Here is an 18,429-nt window from a genome sequence, read left to right on the forward strand (position 1 = left end):
ACTTCAATAAACCCATAATATTTTAAGTAGTGCAAATGCCTAAATATATTTCATTTCAGTCCCTCAGTTAGCTATGTTGATATTTTAACCATGTACCAGGACTCTAGCTTCAAAAGATCATTGGTTTTATAAACTATTAGAGTATCTGTCTGCTGTAAAAATTTCAAAGAAATTAGGAAAAAGTTTTTTTCATTATTTTCATTAGAAAGAAACCAGAATAAAGCACATCATTAATTTAAGATAAAAGCAAGTTGTCCCAAAATAGTGTAACTTTTCATTTCAGTTTTTCATCCCCATCTTTCAAAAATCACTATTAGACTTTGGAGGAAATACTACTATGTATTTCATCATAACTGTCAATTTTTAAAGGTAACTCAAAATTCAATCATAATAACCCATCTTCACAAATGTATTTCTGTTGCAGTTAGCTTGTTGAAATGCCCACTTTAGAACAACAAATACATTCTGAGACCAGAACTCATGTCAAACACCTGACAACTGTACTGTGTAGAACTTATTTACACACACACAGAGGCATGAACAGCTTCCTCTTTTAATAAAGTCTTTAATAAAACAAAACATTTCTCCTAGTTAATAACTTGATTTCCCAAAATTTCATGTGCCATAAGAAAATCGGGCTTACATGCTAACTACGACAACAAAATCTCCCCAAAGTATCACCTCACCACTAACAGTATAAAACTAAGAAGAGCACGAGCTAAGTCATAAAGGTTCCAAAAGCTGGCCTTTAAAGCCAAGTGTTAAACACCTTGCATCTTGCCTATGACAAATTTTCAGTTCTTCACATCTGTAAATTATTCTTTGCTTGGTACTACACAAAAAACCCCTGCAGTTTTCAGCTATACTCAGTCTAACTTACATAGTGTGTAGTGGGTTGAAGTGGGGTTTTTTGAAAGGCAAAAAATTTTAGAGAAGTTTGTAAATAACCCTAACATGTCTAATACAACATTGTAAACAAAAATGGACATTTCAAAATAGTCAGCATTTCTCAGGATTAGACCGACAAATACTCTGCTTTGCACAATTCAGTTCAGCATTATGCTGGTGGTGCCTCACACCCTGTCCCCCACCCTCCCCATATAGGAACTGTCTTCCAGGTCCATTCTGCCAAGTTTTTTTGAATCCATATGTTCATGACTGGAATTTTAATTTTACTTTTATTTCCTGACACAAAAAATGCAATAATCTCTCAGCGGAGTTTTCCCTCATTATTTAGATGTCTAAACATTCTCTCCATTCCTGTCTACATAATGGAAACCAACAAAGCAAACACCATCAGTCCATGTAATTATATGCAAAACTTGTAACAGCTCATCCCAACAGGAAGAAATATGTCTGGAGAGGTATCAGAAATTAAAGTTACAGCTTTAACACACATACACACCCACAAAAGAGGGAACAAGAGAGACTGTTCTGTAATACTATCTATAGCAGGCATTGTGAAGCTTCCAGTGAAACACATAAAGCCATTACAAAGCTAATATAAAGAATCAGAGGTGATTGATTTATGGAAAACATTTTCAGAGAGAGAACATGAATTTCTGTGCAAACATTACACACATTTATGTCTGATTGTGCAGCTACACACACAATAAGAAATAATATTCAACATGGCAATATAAATCACTAGACATTAACTACTTACTATTAAGAGCCATAATATTGTCTGTTCCTGGATGATGGAAGTTTATTCCCATACGCCCTGCAATGTAAGCAAAAGTTATTTTCAATGGGTTTATTTCAAACTGAATTAAATTCATTAATATGAAAAATTTCTAAAGGGGATGAACAGTCAGGGTAGCTGAATCTTCCACCTGTTGAAGACAACTTCCCAAGAATACACATTTAAAATATTTAACACCACAGTACCTTCAGTATTATGTACTTAAAACACTGAAAATCACAAAATAAACATTATTTTTAATACATTTCCTTTACTTTTCACTAAGAAAGCATTATGCTTACCCTTTCAAAACAAGGCCTCGAGTTCAACCTTGCTGCAGTTACACCATTTATAGTCGGTTTTCAATAACGAGTACAGCATTGCAAAACTCCATTTAATTGGTAAAAATAAATCACTATTTTTCATACTACATGAAGCACCAGAAGCTCTCAAGTTAACAGATAGCTGGAGAGAGAGTTCTTACCCTGGTTTTGCATTCTTCCCTAAGAATCTTCCATCCTCTACCATTTGAGATAAGACACTAGGTTAGAAGGAGTATCATTCTCAAGCAGTACATTCATATGTACTTTGAAAATTAAATATTCTTGACCCAAAGGAGACTTAGTCCACAGAAACCTACTTTTACTGTTAAAGCAAGAAATGAGCCAACAACAGCACTTCAGATTAGTACTGGATACTATTTAACTGAGATGAAGTATTAGATGTTATCCTGAAGAAACCTTGTCATAGGAGTTTTTAAATTAAACTACCCAAGACAATCTGCAAGCTTTAATTTGTATTAGTCCTTTCCTTGAAAAAGATACAAAAGGATAATTACAGCCATGCAAAAATTTATTTCAACTAAGTAACCTAAGTAACTTTATGTATATAATGTAATTCCATTTCATAGGCTCTTCCTGTCTCTAGGTCTGTGGTTAAGTTTGGGAAGTAAGGAAGAGGTCACTTTACATTTCTTCACTACAGGGACACTCAAATATGGGAGTTCAGGACCCACTCACTGCACTGAAATACCAATAAAATTGTGATGTTCCTGTACTTCTGCAAACCCAAGTTTTAACAAACAAACTCTGGCAAAGCAGAACTGAAGCCAATCCTCTCCAACATTTTTAGTTCCTATTGATAGTCAAAGCCTTCTATTTCCAGTCACTGAAACTGCTGTGCTGTAATGAATATTCTTTCTGAACAGATGCAGCATGAAGTTTCAATATACTTCTGAAACTAAGTCATAAGCAGGTTAAGAAAAGTAAATAAATCTTTTCTTCACATTGAAGTTTTCTCCTTTTAGAACAAAATGCCACCACAATAAGGCTATGAAGCAAAGAGCACCTCCAGAAAGAAGTGGGGAGAGAAGGTAAATAGAATCTCCATTTTTACTTTCCAACTCCTTGAGTAAAGCTTCTTAAAGAGCTGATCTTCATTAACCACTTCACATTTCCTAATTACAGACATAATTCTCCTATACATATTTTCACATTAATCTGGCACTGCAGAAACATTAAAGCTGCTATTATTTCAGTTAGTATAACCTTTGCTAAAATACTTCAGACATCTCTCCAGATGGACATTAATTCCCTTTTCTTTAACAGTGTACTAATGAGTGTGAAGTTACAGGTATTACTTGTAAAAAGAAAAGGTGTCTGTACTAATTTGTACTTCAAAATTATTACTTTGAATAGAAAAAAAGAGAAAAAGTATCTGCTATGAAAAAAAAAGAGTAAATTTTAATGTATAATGTTTGGATGGGCCCTTCTCTTTTCCTTTGCTGAACCAGAAATTCTGCTGTTTGACCAGCTTCAGAAATAGAATCCTATCTGTGACATCTGGGTTTAGTTTTTTCCTCCCTCCAGGCTGTCACCGGACCAGGTGCTGCTTGTGTGACATTTTGTCACCTGCCCTTGGCCTGCTATTTTTAAACTGTTCTTGTCAGCTATCTTTTAAGAGGAGCAGAAAATACAGAGCAGCACAAGCAGAAGGACATGTTCTCACACTGAGCTAAGCCAGCGTGCAGGATAATTCTGTACATCTTCAGAGGTCCCTCGTGCAACTCTACAGAAACACATTAATGGAATCCTTCCAAAACACACCTCTATTAAAAGCATTCAAAAGAGACTGGCAAGACACCAATCACAAAACAATTAATTAATTATGAATAATTATACAGCCTTTCATATTGGCTATAGTGTTTTAATATTTTGTTGCTTGAAGCAAATTATTCAATTGAAAAAAGAGGCCATCTGCAGATTACAAAACTGCATAATTATCTAAGGAACAACAAGGGAGCACAGAAAGGAAATTATAATTTTTTAATTTAAAGGTGCAATGCAGAACTGTGAAGTATAATTAAGAATATGTACTTTCAAAGACCTATTTAGGTGAAACACATAAATGACTACAGGAAAACAATCAATTTTATGAAAATCATATGTATGTTACCTGAACCTTTATGAAATCTATATAAGCACATATTCTAATTACAGTTTTAAAACAAAACCTCTAGATAAAAGTATTACTTTTCAAGAATATTAAGCACATTAAACAGAAACATAGAGAAGTTAAGAGCACAGAAGTTATGGATTCCAGCAGTTCACTGAAATCATAAATAGCAACCCTTCCAGTAACATCATCCCCAGTACTTGTATTCAGTGTACATCTGCCATTTTCAGTTTGCCTGTCTTGGTTTCATAACTATTTAGTGAGTATATTTTCAATTATATGCTTTTATAACATGCACTCAAGAGTACTGCAGTTAGGCTGCAACAATTATCACTCTTTTACATCTTTTCAATTCCTAGTTTAGAAAGAAAAAAATCTAGTTTGTATACTTCTTGCTCTTCAAACACTTCAGAGCATAAATGAAGGCTTAATGACTCTTGTACAGCCCAGGCTGCACTGTTGCTTATCTCACATCATTAAATTTCTTACGTTCTCTCTCCTAACAATATTTGGAGAGACTTTTCTGGCTGGACTGCCTGAGTGCCCTGCTGCATGTGCAATATCATACTTGCCATGGCAGAGAGCCCAATTCCTTTTTGGAGCACATCAAGGCTGTGCATCTTCTCTTCTGTATTATACTGGAAATGAGATGCTAAATAGAATTTGACTTTACCTTGATCTTTGTAAAAGAGAGTAATGATCTTGAATGAATTCTGAAATCTTTCTAACAACTTAAGGAAGTATACCCTTCCCACATATGAACCTTTATTGATTCTTTTGCAAATAAATTTTTTTAAATTGTGTAGATAATTTTGAGTTACATGATCGGTTTTGAGAAATAATATTGTTCTGGAAATAGCAAACATGAGTATCAGAGACAGTTTTACCACTATTGCATTTCTTCTTTTATTAATTTTCTCTTCCTAAGTGCTTTATGGTTTTTTGAACTTGTGTAGCCCTAATCAGCCCCCGGCTATGAATACTCGCATAGTGAAGGACTTTTAAGATTAGAGTTACCTATTCTCATCATTTTCATGTTACAATCAACATTCCAAGAAACAATGTTCATTGCTTGTGTATTGAATAAAACTTCTTGCACTACTATATTTCATGATTTGCACCAAGACTGACCCCTTATACCAATTCAGCAATTAGTATTTGGCATAAGATTTGCTAGAAAATAGCTGGCCTGCTATTGACCTGTCCTGAACTTACTGGGAATGAGAACTTACTGGAAATGAGAACTTTCTCTCACATAATTCTTAAGATCACTGTTGATATCAATTACAATTTATGACTACATAATCCTGTGGCAAGGTCAAATGAAATGGGCAACGGGACTATGTCTGCTCTGTTTCTTTAGTAATAATACCTCCTTTATCAATCTTATCTTTTCTATGATTTCCAAGATGGTGCCAACAAAAGGCACTGAAAAACAGCAATATTTATTTGGATGGATAGCTAGCAAGCGGGGTAGGGTAAAGTTTAGACACAGGAGAGTGCAAAAATCAAAGCAAGACCTGAACATTACCCCAAACATGTGAAACAAGATTATTCATCTGACTCGCATGTATTCGGAAGCCTGGTTTACAGCACAAGCTACAACTCCACACACACCCCTCCCATCCCCCCAGCTCAGCCATGAGTGTGTGCTCCAGGATTCACAAATGGCCACAAAGCATGAAGCACGTGTGCATATAAAAGAATTTTAATAATTTTTACCTGAGAAGACCTTAGACCATTCTCTCTCTTTTCCCCCCAAAATTACAGACATCTGAAACTATGCTACACTAACTCAACATATAGGCCCAAGACAATTTCAACACCAAGAATGTTGTAAGCAAGGGTCTGCATAAAAAATTATAAAAATAAAAGGTAACTCTCTGAAGAAGTTTATTAACTTTATTCTCTCCCCTGTTTTTAATGTATATCTGCCATTTGCTCACACCCATAATTTAAACACCTACACTTACAGATCTTTAAAAAAACTAAAATACTGAGCAGAACAAAAGTACTATTGTTTTCCAGAAGGGAAATATGAAGAACTATTATTGTGATCACACACATATACTTTAACTGTGCAAAAACATATTGTGGCAATGTGAAGAAAAGTGTATAATTATCAGCTATGAATATCAGTAATAAAACTTCTTCCTATCACTGAGTAAGCATATATAGCCTATCAGTAGGGAAACCAACCTATAAATAAAACAGCATATATATTACAATGAAATGCAGACTTTATAAGTAAATTACATTGCTCCAATAAAACACAACAGTCTTGCATATATTTAAGTAGGGCAAACATTTTTAGCTTGAAAACAGCTATATTTTCAAAATAATAGTACTTTGAAAGCAAGACTTGAACATAAAGTTAAATTTGGCATTACTTGTAAGTGGTAGACAAGTATTTGTACACATATGATCATTCTACATGAAGTTCTAGAACTGTATTCAAAAGAGTAATATTGATATTTTTCACTGGCGTGGGGGGAGGGGGGACTAAAATAAAACAATATCAAAGCAGACTTTTCCATTAGCAATCTATACTAAAATATACAAACCCCTCAAAACAGTAGCAAAGCAAGAAAGAAAAAAAGCAAAACACCTTTAGCTCTTTGTAAGGTCAGTCTTCAACAACACAATGAAAAAATGGAAATAAAGAGAAGGAAAATTTGCTATCTCTATAACCACTTCTTAAACTAAAATCAAACAAAAAATCCCCACCATTCCTGACCAAACAGATTCAGCAGGTCAAAGACAAGGACATAGTGGTTGCCAGCAGCAAATTAGGAAGTATGATCACACTACAGGATCGTTGGAAAAGGCACTTATTTAAGAAATATGAACCATTTAATGACCATATTCTGTCCTGAAAAAAAATACTAAAGAGGATTTTCTTAAATAAGAGGAGTTTTAAATGGAAAGGCAACATACTGTCCTTTAAAAGGATTAGCATGAGGGGCCTAATTTTAAACACAAATACACGTGCAAACACATCTGTCTGCACACTGTTTTTCATGAGCATTTACAGAAAGGGGTCTGATGAGCATCGAGATTTTGGGAAATGCTAGTACACTGCACTTTTTTCTAATGAAAGTGTTGCAAAAAGCTCTAACAGGGTAGCACCATTTCTAGGACTGAGATGACAACATTTCTTCTATTTACATGACCTTTGTGTTCAGTTGCTGACTGCAAACACAAATACGATCCATTCATCTTCACTTTTCTTAGGTCATGTGGCAAACTTAGTGCTTTGCTTACAAAAAGCTTAGGAACACTTAGAGCTGAACAAAATCAGGTGGAACGTATTGAAATTAATCCAAATCCAAGTGGAAATGTAAAGGTCCATTCTATATTTATTACAACACTAAGTTGCATGTAATCTTCAAACAACTGGCTGTCAAAATGTAGTTAATTTAAATGCAAACAAGAAATCTTAAATTTTGCTTAGTTTTCATATGACCTGATAGTCTTTACAATAGTTATGAAGTAACCCAGCAACTTCAGTTTTGTATTACACAAATAAGTACTGAAAACCAAGAGAAAAAGTTTCCTCACAGATGCTGTTTCTGCCTCTGAATGTTGTACATATATATTCAACATCTTGATCTCTACTGAAATATTATGACATAATCAACACATGCTTTATGTATCTTTCTACAATATGATCTCTGTTAAAAGTAGGTACAATAGAGCCAACTCTTGAAATCTCCTTGTACTTGTGTTGTCTCCAATTACTTATATTTGAAGTTGTGTCACACTAATACTCTGAAAAAAATCAGAATTTTTGTTAGGTGGGGATTTGTAAATCACAAAGCTTGTTTCTGTTCTGATTTAGAATAAAACCCAAATATTACTGTTATCCAGTGTAACAGTAAATTTAAAAGAAATACTTTGAAGGACATGATTTCTCTCCTCAATTTCATACTTAGTTTCATGACCTGTCAGTAGCACATGTGCACAGTATATGATCTAACACAGCTGAAATATTTTATTTAATTATTTAAAAATAGAACAAAGGCAGCTGCTAGTTACTACCGATCAAAATATTTTTTATAGATCAGAATGCATCTGTTTGTGTTGTAATGCAATAGTTTGACATGGATAAACATATTGCAACAGTGACATATTACACCACAGACAGGAGACACTTTTATGTAGGAAAGAAATATTCTGGTCAGTGATAAGCAGCATCTACCCATAGCTATTCCGATAATTCACTTTTGCCCTACAGCTTCAGGTCAAAGCAGAATGTAAATTAAAAAGCTTATAAAATACTGCAAATACAACCTTTCCTTATTAAAGCAAAACTGTCCCTCATATTTTTGTAGTGTATAATATATTTTACTGGCAACTCAGAAAATAAATAAGACCATTCAGGAAAACATCTTAGGAGATACTGCACACTTCTGTTACAGAGGCCTTGTTATGACTGACATGGGGAGCAGCCAGATACCCTGGGCCATACACTGGAATTTGTCATTAACCAGGCGAAGCTTAACAGTTCCTTAACTGGATTTTTTTCCTCTTTTTTTCCCCTCCTTTTGAAAGAGGGAAAGTATTTATGAGTATTGACTGAAAGAAAAGAAAAATGTTGAAGCTGGTCATGATGGCAAAGAAAGCAGGTAGGGAAGTCTGTCAAAGTGTCTTAGGACAAATGAAAATGAGAATTCCTTTTCAATTAATTTACATTCCTTAAATCTATCTCAAAGCACAAAAATGGCAAATGATTTGTAAAGCTACACAGTTCTCAGACTATGAGGACAGAAAGACAGGAACATACAGAAGGTTTCCCCTATCTGGCAGGAAAGGCTGAGAAAAAGAAATTGGTTTTAGAAACAAAACAAGAGCTGATACCGAGCACCTTCTCCCAAGACTGGGCTTATGATAAAATGCAAATTAGATGGATATGCTGGTAATTTAAGTCCAGAAATCTCAGAGCTAGATTTCAAATCTCTTTCACAGCAAGAAATACACTGAGTAAAAAGAACTGACTGAGTGACCCTGGCTCTCCTTGCTGGAAAGCACCAAGCCAGCCTGCCAATCAGACTAGGTCAGCACTCACTCAATATAAGTAACTCAATATTTCAAGAGTGAGGATCAGGTAGTTTCTGCTGCACTAACAATCTGTCAGACTTGCTCTGTTCCATGCTTGAAAGAAAAAAAAAAAATGCCTCCCCAAAAAAGTCACTTAATCACACGCCCTCTCAAGGCCAAGTGGATCATGCTTTAGAAGAAGTGCTTTGGTGACCTTGAAATAAATTCAATTTCCATGGCCTACAGGACAAAGTCTGACCATACCTCAGATTGAGAGAAGGGTTTGGAGCTTCAGCTACCACAGACAAGAGGATAGACTCTCCCTTTCTCACCTAGAGCTCCTCCACTACCTCCTCTGAACCAAACAGAGCACGAGAAACTCAGACCCCAAAACAAGAGGAAAATATCCCAGAAGCATTTCAATTTGGTCTTCCCATCAGAATCTTGTATGCTTAATCCTCCTAACCACATTCTAATCTTGTTCCATCCTAAGAGAATTATTTTTTGTTCCAAGTATCTACTGGGACATGAGGGGGCACATATACCAAGAAGGGTGATGTTCCAAGCAAAGTTTCAAACTTAAGACAAAGGAGGGTGCAGGTTGATCAGGAATTCAATGAAATGCTGCCACACCTTTCGTTATACACTACCAGTGAAGTATTAGAAATGGTTTCATGTCTAATGCAACACCTGGTAGAACAAACACAGTTTAACAGCATAAATAATCAAAACTTTCCCAGCACTTAACAACATCTAACATCTTTTGACTCCTCCTAACAATTTGAAATCCAAATTAAGATAAATTTGTTTAAAAGAAACCTGAAATAAATATAGAGAGTAACCTCGATACAGTGGTTGGTTTGGGACCACGGTATCGTAGCTGATAATCCACACATAAGTGAAGTATAACCTTTGAAAAAGATGTTGAACACAACAATTGGACTCCAGCTGCATGAAACATTTTTTGAAGTGACTGCAGCAAGAGATCTCATTCTACAATTTGCTGATACAAAATCCCATGTTTCAGATATGCCAGTTAGATAATACTATGATTGTACACTTACAATAAATGTATACACATTTCACCTCATCTTCCTAGTAGAGAAGTTGATCTTAAAATGGGAGAACAGAAATTTCACATAACTGGAAACTCATTCATTAACAAAAAGTTTATAGAAATACTGAAAAGCTGATTTTTTGTTTAAACACCAAGCAAGCATGGACATATGAATATTCCTAACCTGTAAAATGATTCCTCCACATTATATCAGCGAAACTCATTGGTGGGCCACTGGGAGGGTAGTGTTTACCTTTCAGAGGCTCATGATCAGTCCTTATCATATCCATTAAGGAATTTTCCAAAGAGTGCAAGTTAAAAGTGTCATAGGGCCTATTCCGGTCCTAGAAGAAAAAAAAAAAAAAAGAAGAAAACAACAAGAGTTATTGAAAAACTTAATTTTCTAACATAGGCTCATTTCTTGTTACATGAATTCCAGCATCCAATTCTACATTTCTTCTCGCAAGAACTCTTTATAAGAAAAAAATAAAAATTTATAAATATGTCTACAGTTGTTTAAAATTATACCCTTCATTTTGCAACTGCTGTTTTCACCAGTACAGCTATGCAAAGAGGCTTTTAAATACTTCTAAAAATACACATACAAGCAATAGCTAATTCTAAACATTATCATTTAAATAACAACTTAGAAATAAAGCAATATTAATGCTTACACTGGAGAAGTGAAATTGTTTCAGAGATTTTTGGTTTACAGCTTCAACATCTGCCTTCTGTCACTGTGCTATCTTAATACCAGAGCAGAAGCAAGCAATGCTCAAGACACCAGCAGGCACCTTTGCTCCAGAAAGTACCAATTAATTCTTCAAATGTCTCACATTAATCTGACAGGTTTAAGGAAAGTACACTAGGTGCAAAAAAAAATAAAGGAAGCTAGGATAACACTTCCACTGTAGGGCACTCAAAAACCTGAGAAAGGGTTGGTTTGTATTGTTTGAATTTCTCATTTTAATTCACTGTAGTTCTGCTTCTGCTTTTGGTAAGTAGAAGGGAAAAAGAAAAGAAAAACAAAAACCAGAATCACTCTTTAGAAGGCCGACTAGAACAACCAGTTTCAAAGCTCAGGAACGATCACATGGAGGGGACAATCTACCAATGTATCTGGAGTACCGTACGCCGTAAGACAGCGTAACGGAATGGCCCCTTGTAGTCATCCTGTCGCTAAAAAAACATTTGTTTTCCTATTCTCATCACTATCATTACAAAAAAAAGGGGGGGAGGTTGTATACTATATTATGCTACAGTTGATGAAGAGTGGTGCAACAGTCTACTCTGCAAACTGAAACCTTCATTGTAATATGCTCCCACAATTCCTGGAACAATGTTTTTCACATGCTAGTTACTAGAGGATATTCTTGATAGAAAAACTAAAATTTAAAATCCTCAGAGAAAAAGCAGAAGTAGCCATAGAAGAGGTAATAAAAGTTTTGTCTTAATAAATATTATTTCTCTTGAACCCTCTTGTTCTTAGGTTGTCTTTAAATAAAAGTAAAGGAGAGAACTGAGTTCACTGGTATAAATTAAGCTTTCTTTTAATATTCCTGTTCTGGAATTAAAATAAATACACATCATTAAAAGCTTGCTGTTACAGAAAACTCTGAAATACAGATAATCTTACTGTCAAAAATTTCACGTTCCCACAGTGCCTACTCTGTAAACTGAAGACCCAATTTCTAATACTGTGCTAATACTGTACTTTTTATAAGTGGACTACCATTATTTTCTATACACCTTTATTTCATCTATTGAGCATTTTTTGGCAGTCAAACACGATGTTCAAAGAATAATACATGATTTCTGTTAGAAGCTATACTAAGTACTGAAGTTCAAGTGAGCTCACTGATTTTCAGTTCTCATTGTTGATGATTTTTGTGTCTTCTACAGCTGCTTAGAATGCCAACGTTTGTATACTGTATTTAAAAGAGGACTTGTTGATCTATCCAACTGGATCAATACATTGGAATATAAAATAAAATGTATGTCCAGGAAATCTAAAATAGATCCTAGGGGGAAAAATAACCTCAAACCAAACAAAAACATCCAAAACACTGAGGTTCACTGAGGTGGGGGGTTTTTTCCAAAAAGAAAACTTTATTTTGGTTAAAACAACCCACTCCTTAGTAATATGTGGTCAGAGAGAAGAGTTTGTTTTATTTCATATTCACTTCCTTAAAAAAAAAATGCAAGTCTAAATTGAAAAGAAAAAGCATTAACTTTGATGTGAAAAAAAATCCTTTCTAGTGATATATTAGTAAATTGATTCAATAGAATCTATATCATTCCTTCAAAGCAAGAATTTTTGTTGTCTTTCTCTATTTGCCTCTTTTAGATACATGTACTGCATGTAAGTAAAGAGGTCAGATGCTTCAATACCCAACTATAACATCTTTTTGAAGAGAAAATATGAATGCAAAGATACAGCTTATATCCTAAATAGGAGTAAGGAAGTATTTTTTAGTCAGATGTGTGCCCTGATTGGGTTTACTATACAGCCATAGCAGAGCTGAGCTGGCAAAACCAACAGTGGCAGGAGAGTAAAAGGGCAGGACTGCTGCTTTTGCCACAATGATAGCTTATTCCAACTTTAAACATTCCTGAGATTACAGTCTTAGAGGTCGGAAGGCGTGAGTTCAGAAGAGGACACAGCCTACAAATTGAATTTAATTGTCCTTTATTAACATATGTATGTTATATTTTAACTATGCTACTATAGCAGCAAATCCCTGGGAGGTCCTACTTTGTTCTGTAACCTGCCAAGAAGCTGTGCACACGGATAAAAGTGGAAAAAGGGAGAAAGAAATCGAAGTGTCGCGGCAAGGTTATGCAGGGCAGGCTTGTTAGAATGCTGCATCTTCATAACCTTTTAAGGGGCATACAAACCTGCAATATCTTTTCAAGATTAACACAGACCTACATTAGACACAGGAAAATCAATTTAATCAAAACCCTTTACCAGGCAATTACAACACTTCCCATTATAGTACTTGAGCAAGATAAATCTAGTAAAGGAAATTTTAGATGCAACAGATTTTACGAGTATGTTGTGGCAGTGCATAAGTATAACGCATGCTGACTACAGACTTTGCAGTGTGGGTGATAAAACACAAGTAAGGGCTAACATTCTAGCTCCTAAATAAAAGGGCTATTACAATTTTTCTCAGTAGCTTTCAATTCAGTAATAATTCATTTGTACTCAGCAGATTTGAAAACTGTTTTCTAAATTCAGCAATTTCTTCCAAGATGACTGGTGCTTCTCCACACACACACACTTATCTTTCCTCATTTCCCAGCATGAACAGGTTCTCCTGGTTTTGTGAGCTGATACTGTTCCATCTCCTGGATTTGCCTTTTGCATTGTTTCCACAGGCCACCAGTCTATTGCCAAACAATCCCAACAACATAAAAAACTCATAAAGGTCCTTAGCGGTGCACAAGAACTTTGCAAGAAAGTTCTGGGACTAGGACCGTGAACTAAAAACAAAATATATACAAAATACAGAGTGAAAAAGCATAATAAATAACTTGGAAAAGAAATTTGAAAATCCAGCAAGTCTGGAAAATTCACAAGGATATCTTCCTAAAGAAGACAAAGCTCCTAAGACCTACTTAGGTAAACTGCATTATGGATAAAAGAGAAATCTCCAGCTACCAGGCACTGCCTCTGGCTACAGAAAAATCATTAAGTCAGCAAAAGATTAAGTCCAGCCTGCCCACGTTGGATTGTACTTCTGCTGTGTGCAGACAGCAGCTCCTTCCTTGTTAGCTACCGGTGTATATGGCAGCATATTTCAGTTCTTAGAATTCTCTAGTCTTGAAAGAAAAACAGTTTAGTAATAAGAGCTCTTAGAGAAGAGATGCATCCCAAAACTTTAAATCCCAGCCCTTCATGGCTATTATCTATTCATTCATCCATGCCATAGACTTCCTCAAAGTGGACATGTTAAGCATAGCGAAAAATTACAAATGCATATCAGGATCAGATTTTTGAAGGATCACAAAGTGAAATGGACCTTTAGTTGGAGTTGGGTCTCAACTTTCTACCTCTAAAGATCTTACTTGTAAGGCTGATTAAAAATGTCACATAATACAGTGTCTATAATATTTTAATTTTTAAAAAGTCAAAACCAAAGAGTAACTGCCAAAAATAACTGTAGAGTCAATACACTAAAATAAAATGAGAAAATACAACGATGTGCATTTTATCTGAATCTTACACTTTTGTGCATATGTATTATGCTAGTCTTTAATTACACAACCATGATAACTATTCAGAGGTCTCCAGTCTCCATCCAACACACATAATGAACAAGCTCTAGGAATGAATCAAAACAGTGCTTTCAAGAGGTCTGTTTATCTCTAGGACAGATGCCTGTGTCGCTTATTCCAGGACATGGCTGAGTTGTAATAAGTGCGTCAGCAAATTCCAGGAGGCGAAAGTAACTTTGAAAGTTATCTTAATTATGAAACAAATATTACTGAGCAGTACCTGAACTACTGACACATTTGTAACACTTGAAATAAAAAGAACTTCTTCCCATTTTTTGTACCCTGTAATGTGGTAGCCTTTATTCTGCCCCCTTCAGATTCACAGCATGGGCGTGGTAAGGGCAGGGCATAACAAGCACTACTTCAGTTCCCTCCCAGTAGACACACAAACCATGTCTTTACTGCTGAGAGTGAAAGATAAAGAATGAGAAAAAAATACATGACTACATCATGGATGACAATGTCAAGACCAAATCTATAGCTAGGATCATAACAGGTGAGAAGTGGATCTTAATATAGCCTGATTTCCTCACTAACTCTCTCAGCTTGAAAAGGTAGCCCAAAGTAATTGGAACTAATGAACTAAAAAAGGAAATTACTGACCTATCCCATGGCAGAGACATGGAGAACATGCATCTTGCTCCAAAACCTGAAGATGTATAATTTTCTTTTGTCTCTGATGAGGATAATGGCAGAAAATACACCTGACCATTAATTATTAAAGTACAGTTAAAAAGTGGCAGGTTTCACCCTGAGAACGCATGTCAGCAATCTAACACGTTGCCCAGGCCTAGCTATCATCCATACTCAGAATCCTTAACCATGGAACACACAGCTGCATGTGTTAAGTTCTGTTTGGCATGGTCATCTACATCTATAGCATAAAATACACACGGAGTTGAGAGATCCCTCTCATCTGCATTTTTTCTACTGTGCAAGCAACAAATCCCCAGGTATCTAGACCCTTCCAAAGATACATTTCCCTGGGTCTACAGATTTCAGTTCACTGACTTTCTACTAAGCTTCCAAGCTTCCTATATTCTTAACACTATCTCAGTTTCAGTAATTTATTTCAGTGTTCTACATTTTCATGCTGCCCTAGATTTTCCAGCTTTCTGCACCAGTATGTGGCACAACCCAACTCTGCTGAGCAACAAGATGGCTTCAATTCACTGAAATATTAACTGTTTACAGAATACCACAACTCCAGTGAGTCTCACAGGAGCCATCAGAGCCTACGACATTACACATAGTGTTTTGATCAGAAGAATGAGATCTAGGGAACAGCTACAACTCTTACGGCTTAAACAACTTTCCTATCAATGCAAACTTCTTCACAGGGGTCACTGCTGTGTTTTGTTCTGTGCCCAACATAAACCTGGATTTGGCTGGACAGAATTGCTAAGCATTGCCAACTAAAGCTGAAGTCAATGGAAGCAGAGCTTTGAATAAATACAGGGTAAAATGCCAGCACTGTTTCAAACAGGGCTCGCTCACTCTGTTCTAGCACTTGCAGCACAGGTTATTACTAAGAACACAAGGAAAACAAGTTTGTCTTGTTTCAGTATCTCAATTCAAAACAGCAAAACCAACAACTGCAAAGAAAAAGTATTCTGAAGTTTAGCTTGGGACATGCCCAACATACCATGATGGTGCACATGAATAATCACATACAGCATGCTCTAAATGCTCGCTGGGCAGCCCTTCACTTCTCACAGCTTCAGCTGGGATGCAATCCCACTTTCAAAAGTCTTTCAAAATACAGGAAATCTGAGGAATATGGTCACATGGTAAAGTAAAATTATCACTGTACAAAAGAAAAAAACTTGTAAATAGCAAGTGTTACTTCCTTTGCAGATTGGTGTTGGAATGCTGCCAACAACAACATGACTGACAACCCAGATGCACACAGAACTGGAACAACCAGAAATGTCAGTAGTTCTTCCTTATACTGGATTTAATAAAAATATGGAATAAACCAAAACAAATAAGAAGACATAAAATGTAGGTAGGATGGAACAATAGGGTAAATTTGTCTATGCCCATAATGAAGCATAGCTACTAACATCAAGTCTTAATGGAATTTTATTTGAATTCCACTTTCTTTCTTATCTTTCCAGTTAATTTTGGGTAGTAGTAAACTAAGCTGGATTTATTGTGTCCCTTTACTGGAACAAATTGGGGAATGATTTCTTATGTTACTGTTGCTTTTGGAATGTGCAGAGAACACATCAACTTCTCATACATTTGTCTTTTCTCAACATTACCAACTGTAGCACATTTTATTTTCATAGGTGTTCGGAAGTTCACTGGGCAAAAGGCGAATTTTTTTAAGCTTATTTAGAAGGCTTCTAAGAAAAATAAGGAAGTTTAATACAAATATAAAACAATATCTAACTGTATATAGATTATGGAAACATTTCCATGTCATTTGAAAAATAACATTTCAAAACTCTAGTTAATATTTAGTCACCTTGTCTATGTTACATAAACGTTTATAGTTAACATGCAAGAACTCGGACTGAATCCAAAAGCCTTGAAAACTTGACCTACTCAAGCAATTTTTCCACAAAGAAAGGTAAAGTTGTATTCAAACTTTAACCCCTTACAAATTCTGACTTCTAAAAATTTTTAGTGAAATGTTTGTACTTTTTATTTTCAGATTAACTAAAAAGCACAGAAATAGGAAGAGATACAAGCAGCACTATATAGAATTACAAAAACTAATAAAAATTACGTTATTTGCGTCTAATGTCCCTTTACTTTGCAGTTGAGATTCCCTTTTTGTACACCCTTAATACATGTTCAAAATATATATAAGAAAGTTCAGTCTTTATTGCTATACAACTTGGCATTGTTCTGACTAAACAAAATATCCTGTCAAGTTCCAGAATATTCAATATTTGCTTGCCAAGTAGGGGGAAGAAAGTAATTGAATTTGCCCTGCATTTTCCTAAATAGAGGTGATAACTGATTAAGTTATTCTTCCAATACAGATTTTTATAATATGCCAAGCATACTATTTTCATGATCACTAGTGTTATTTCTCCATTCAAGGACAGTAAAGCATGAAGAGTCATATGTTCCAATGGGGAACACCATCTTTTGCCTTGCTACCATCTCAGCAAACAGAAATATGATAATATAATACAATTAATATTTCAAACATCATCTTTTGCCATGAAAACAATTCAACAATGTATTTTAAAAACCCAAACAAAAACCCCACCAAAAAAAAAAAAATCAGAAGGATCAACAAAACATCCATTATTTTTTCAGCCAATACACTACTGTAGGGAATGATCTGCAGACAGTACAACTGACTGAGCACTCAGTGACAGGATTTATGTTTAGTCATATTTTGTTCAATGTGATGCTTTAGATAAAAATCTGCTCATCAGTCCTGCTGCTGAATGCATCTCAGAAAGCTGATGTATCCACTTTCTATTATAGTTACTGATTCCAGTAACAAATGGTTCTAACACTTGTAAAATATAGGATTAAAGTAGTTACACCCAAGATGACCATCAATTCACTAAAACAAGCAAGTGGAAAAAAAAAGATGTCAGCAGTAGAATTTACAAGCCCATTCATTATACCCTTGAGCTATTAAAATGACATAATTTAACTGGTTCATTGGCTGGCTGTGCAAGAGTTCAGCACTGATAAGCTACCTTTGGGCTTCTACTGCTCTGTTCAGTAGAACATTGCCTGTGTCCCATAGCAAGGAAAAACTAACATTGACCTAAGAACTCCTTGCCAGACAAATCAGCACAAGTGCAAACCTCAAATCACAAAATGAAAGCACTACAGAGATGCAAGGGAGGAGGGAGTACTGGGGATGCTACAATGTGAAAGGATCTGAATAATCAAACTTCTCAGGCTGGACCACAGTATGTAAAAGAGAGTA

General features: G+C 35.4%; 1 protein-coding gene across 8 annotated transcripts in view; it reads right to left on the minus strand.

Annotated features, from left to right (window-relative positions):
- The window catches only part of CPEB3 (cytoplasmic polyadenylation element binding protein 3), an 80,379-nt gene that overhangs the window by 41,259 nt on the left and 20,691 nt on the right, over positions 1-18,429 (minus strand). For 6 of the 8 annotated variants that reach the window (XM_039554397.1, XM_010410416.3, XM_010410406.4 and 3 more), the window contains exons 3-4: positions 10,420-10,579; positions 1,667-1,723 (exon numbers count right to left, since the gene is read on the minus strand). In XM_039554397.1, coding sequence (XP_039410331.1) covers positions 1,667-1,723; positions 10,420-10,579 — 217 coding nt within the window. The remainder of the gene's footprint in view (positions 1-1,666; positions 1,724-10,419; positions 10,580-18,429) is intronic. The other 2 variants (XM_039554399.1, XM_039554398.1) reach the window with 1 other exon arrangement.

The sequence above is a fragment of the Corvus cornix genome, chromosome 6, assembly GCF_000738735.6.
Source record: "Corvus cornix cornix isolate S_Up_H32 chromosome 6, ASM73873v5, whole genome shotgun sequence".
NCBI classification, from domain to species: Eukaryota; Metazoa; Chordata; class Aves; order Passeriformes; family Corvidae; genus Corvus; species Corvus cornix.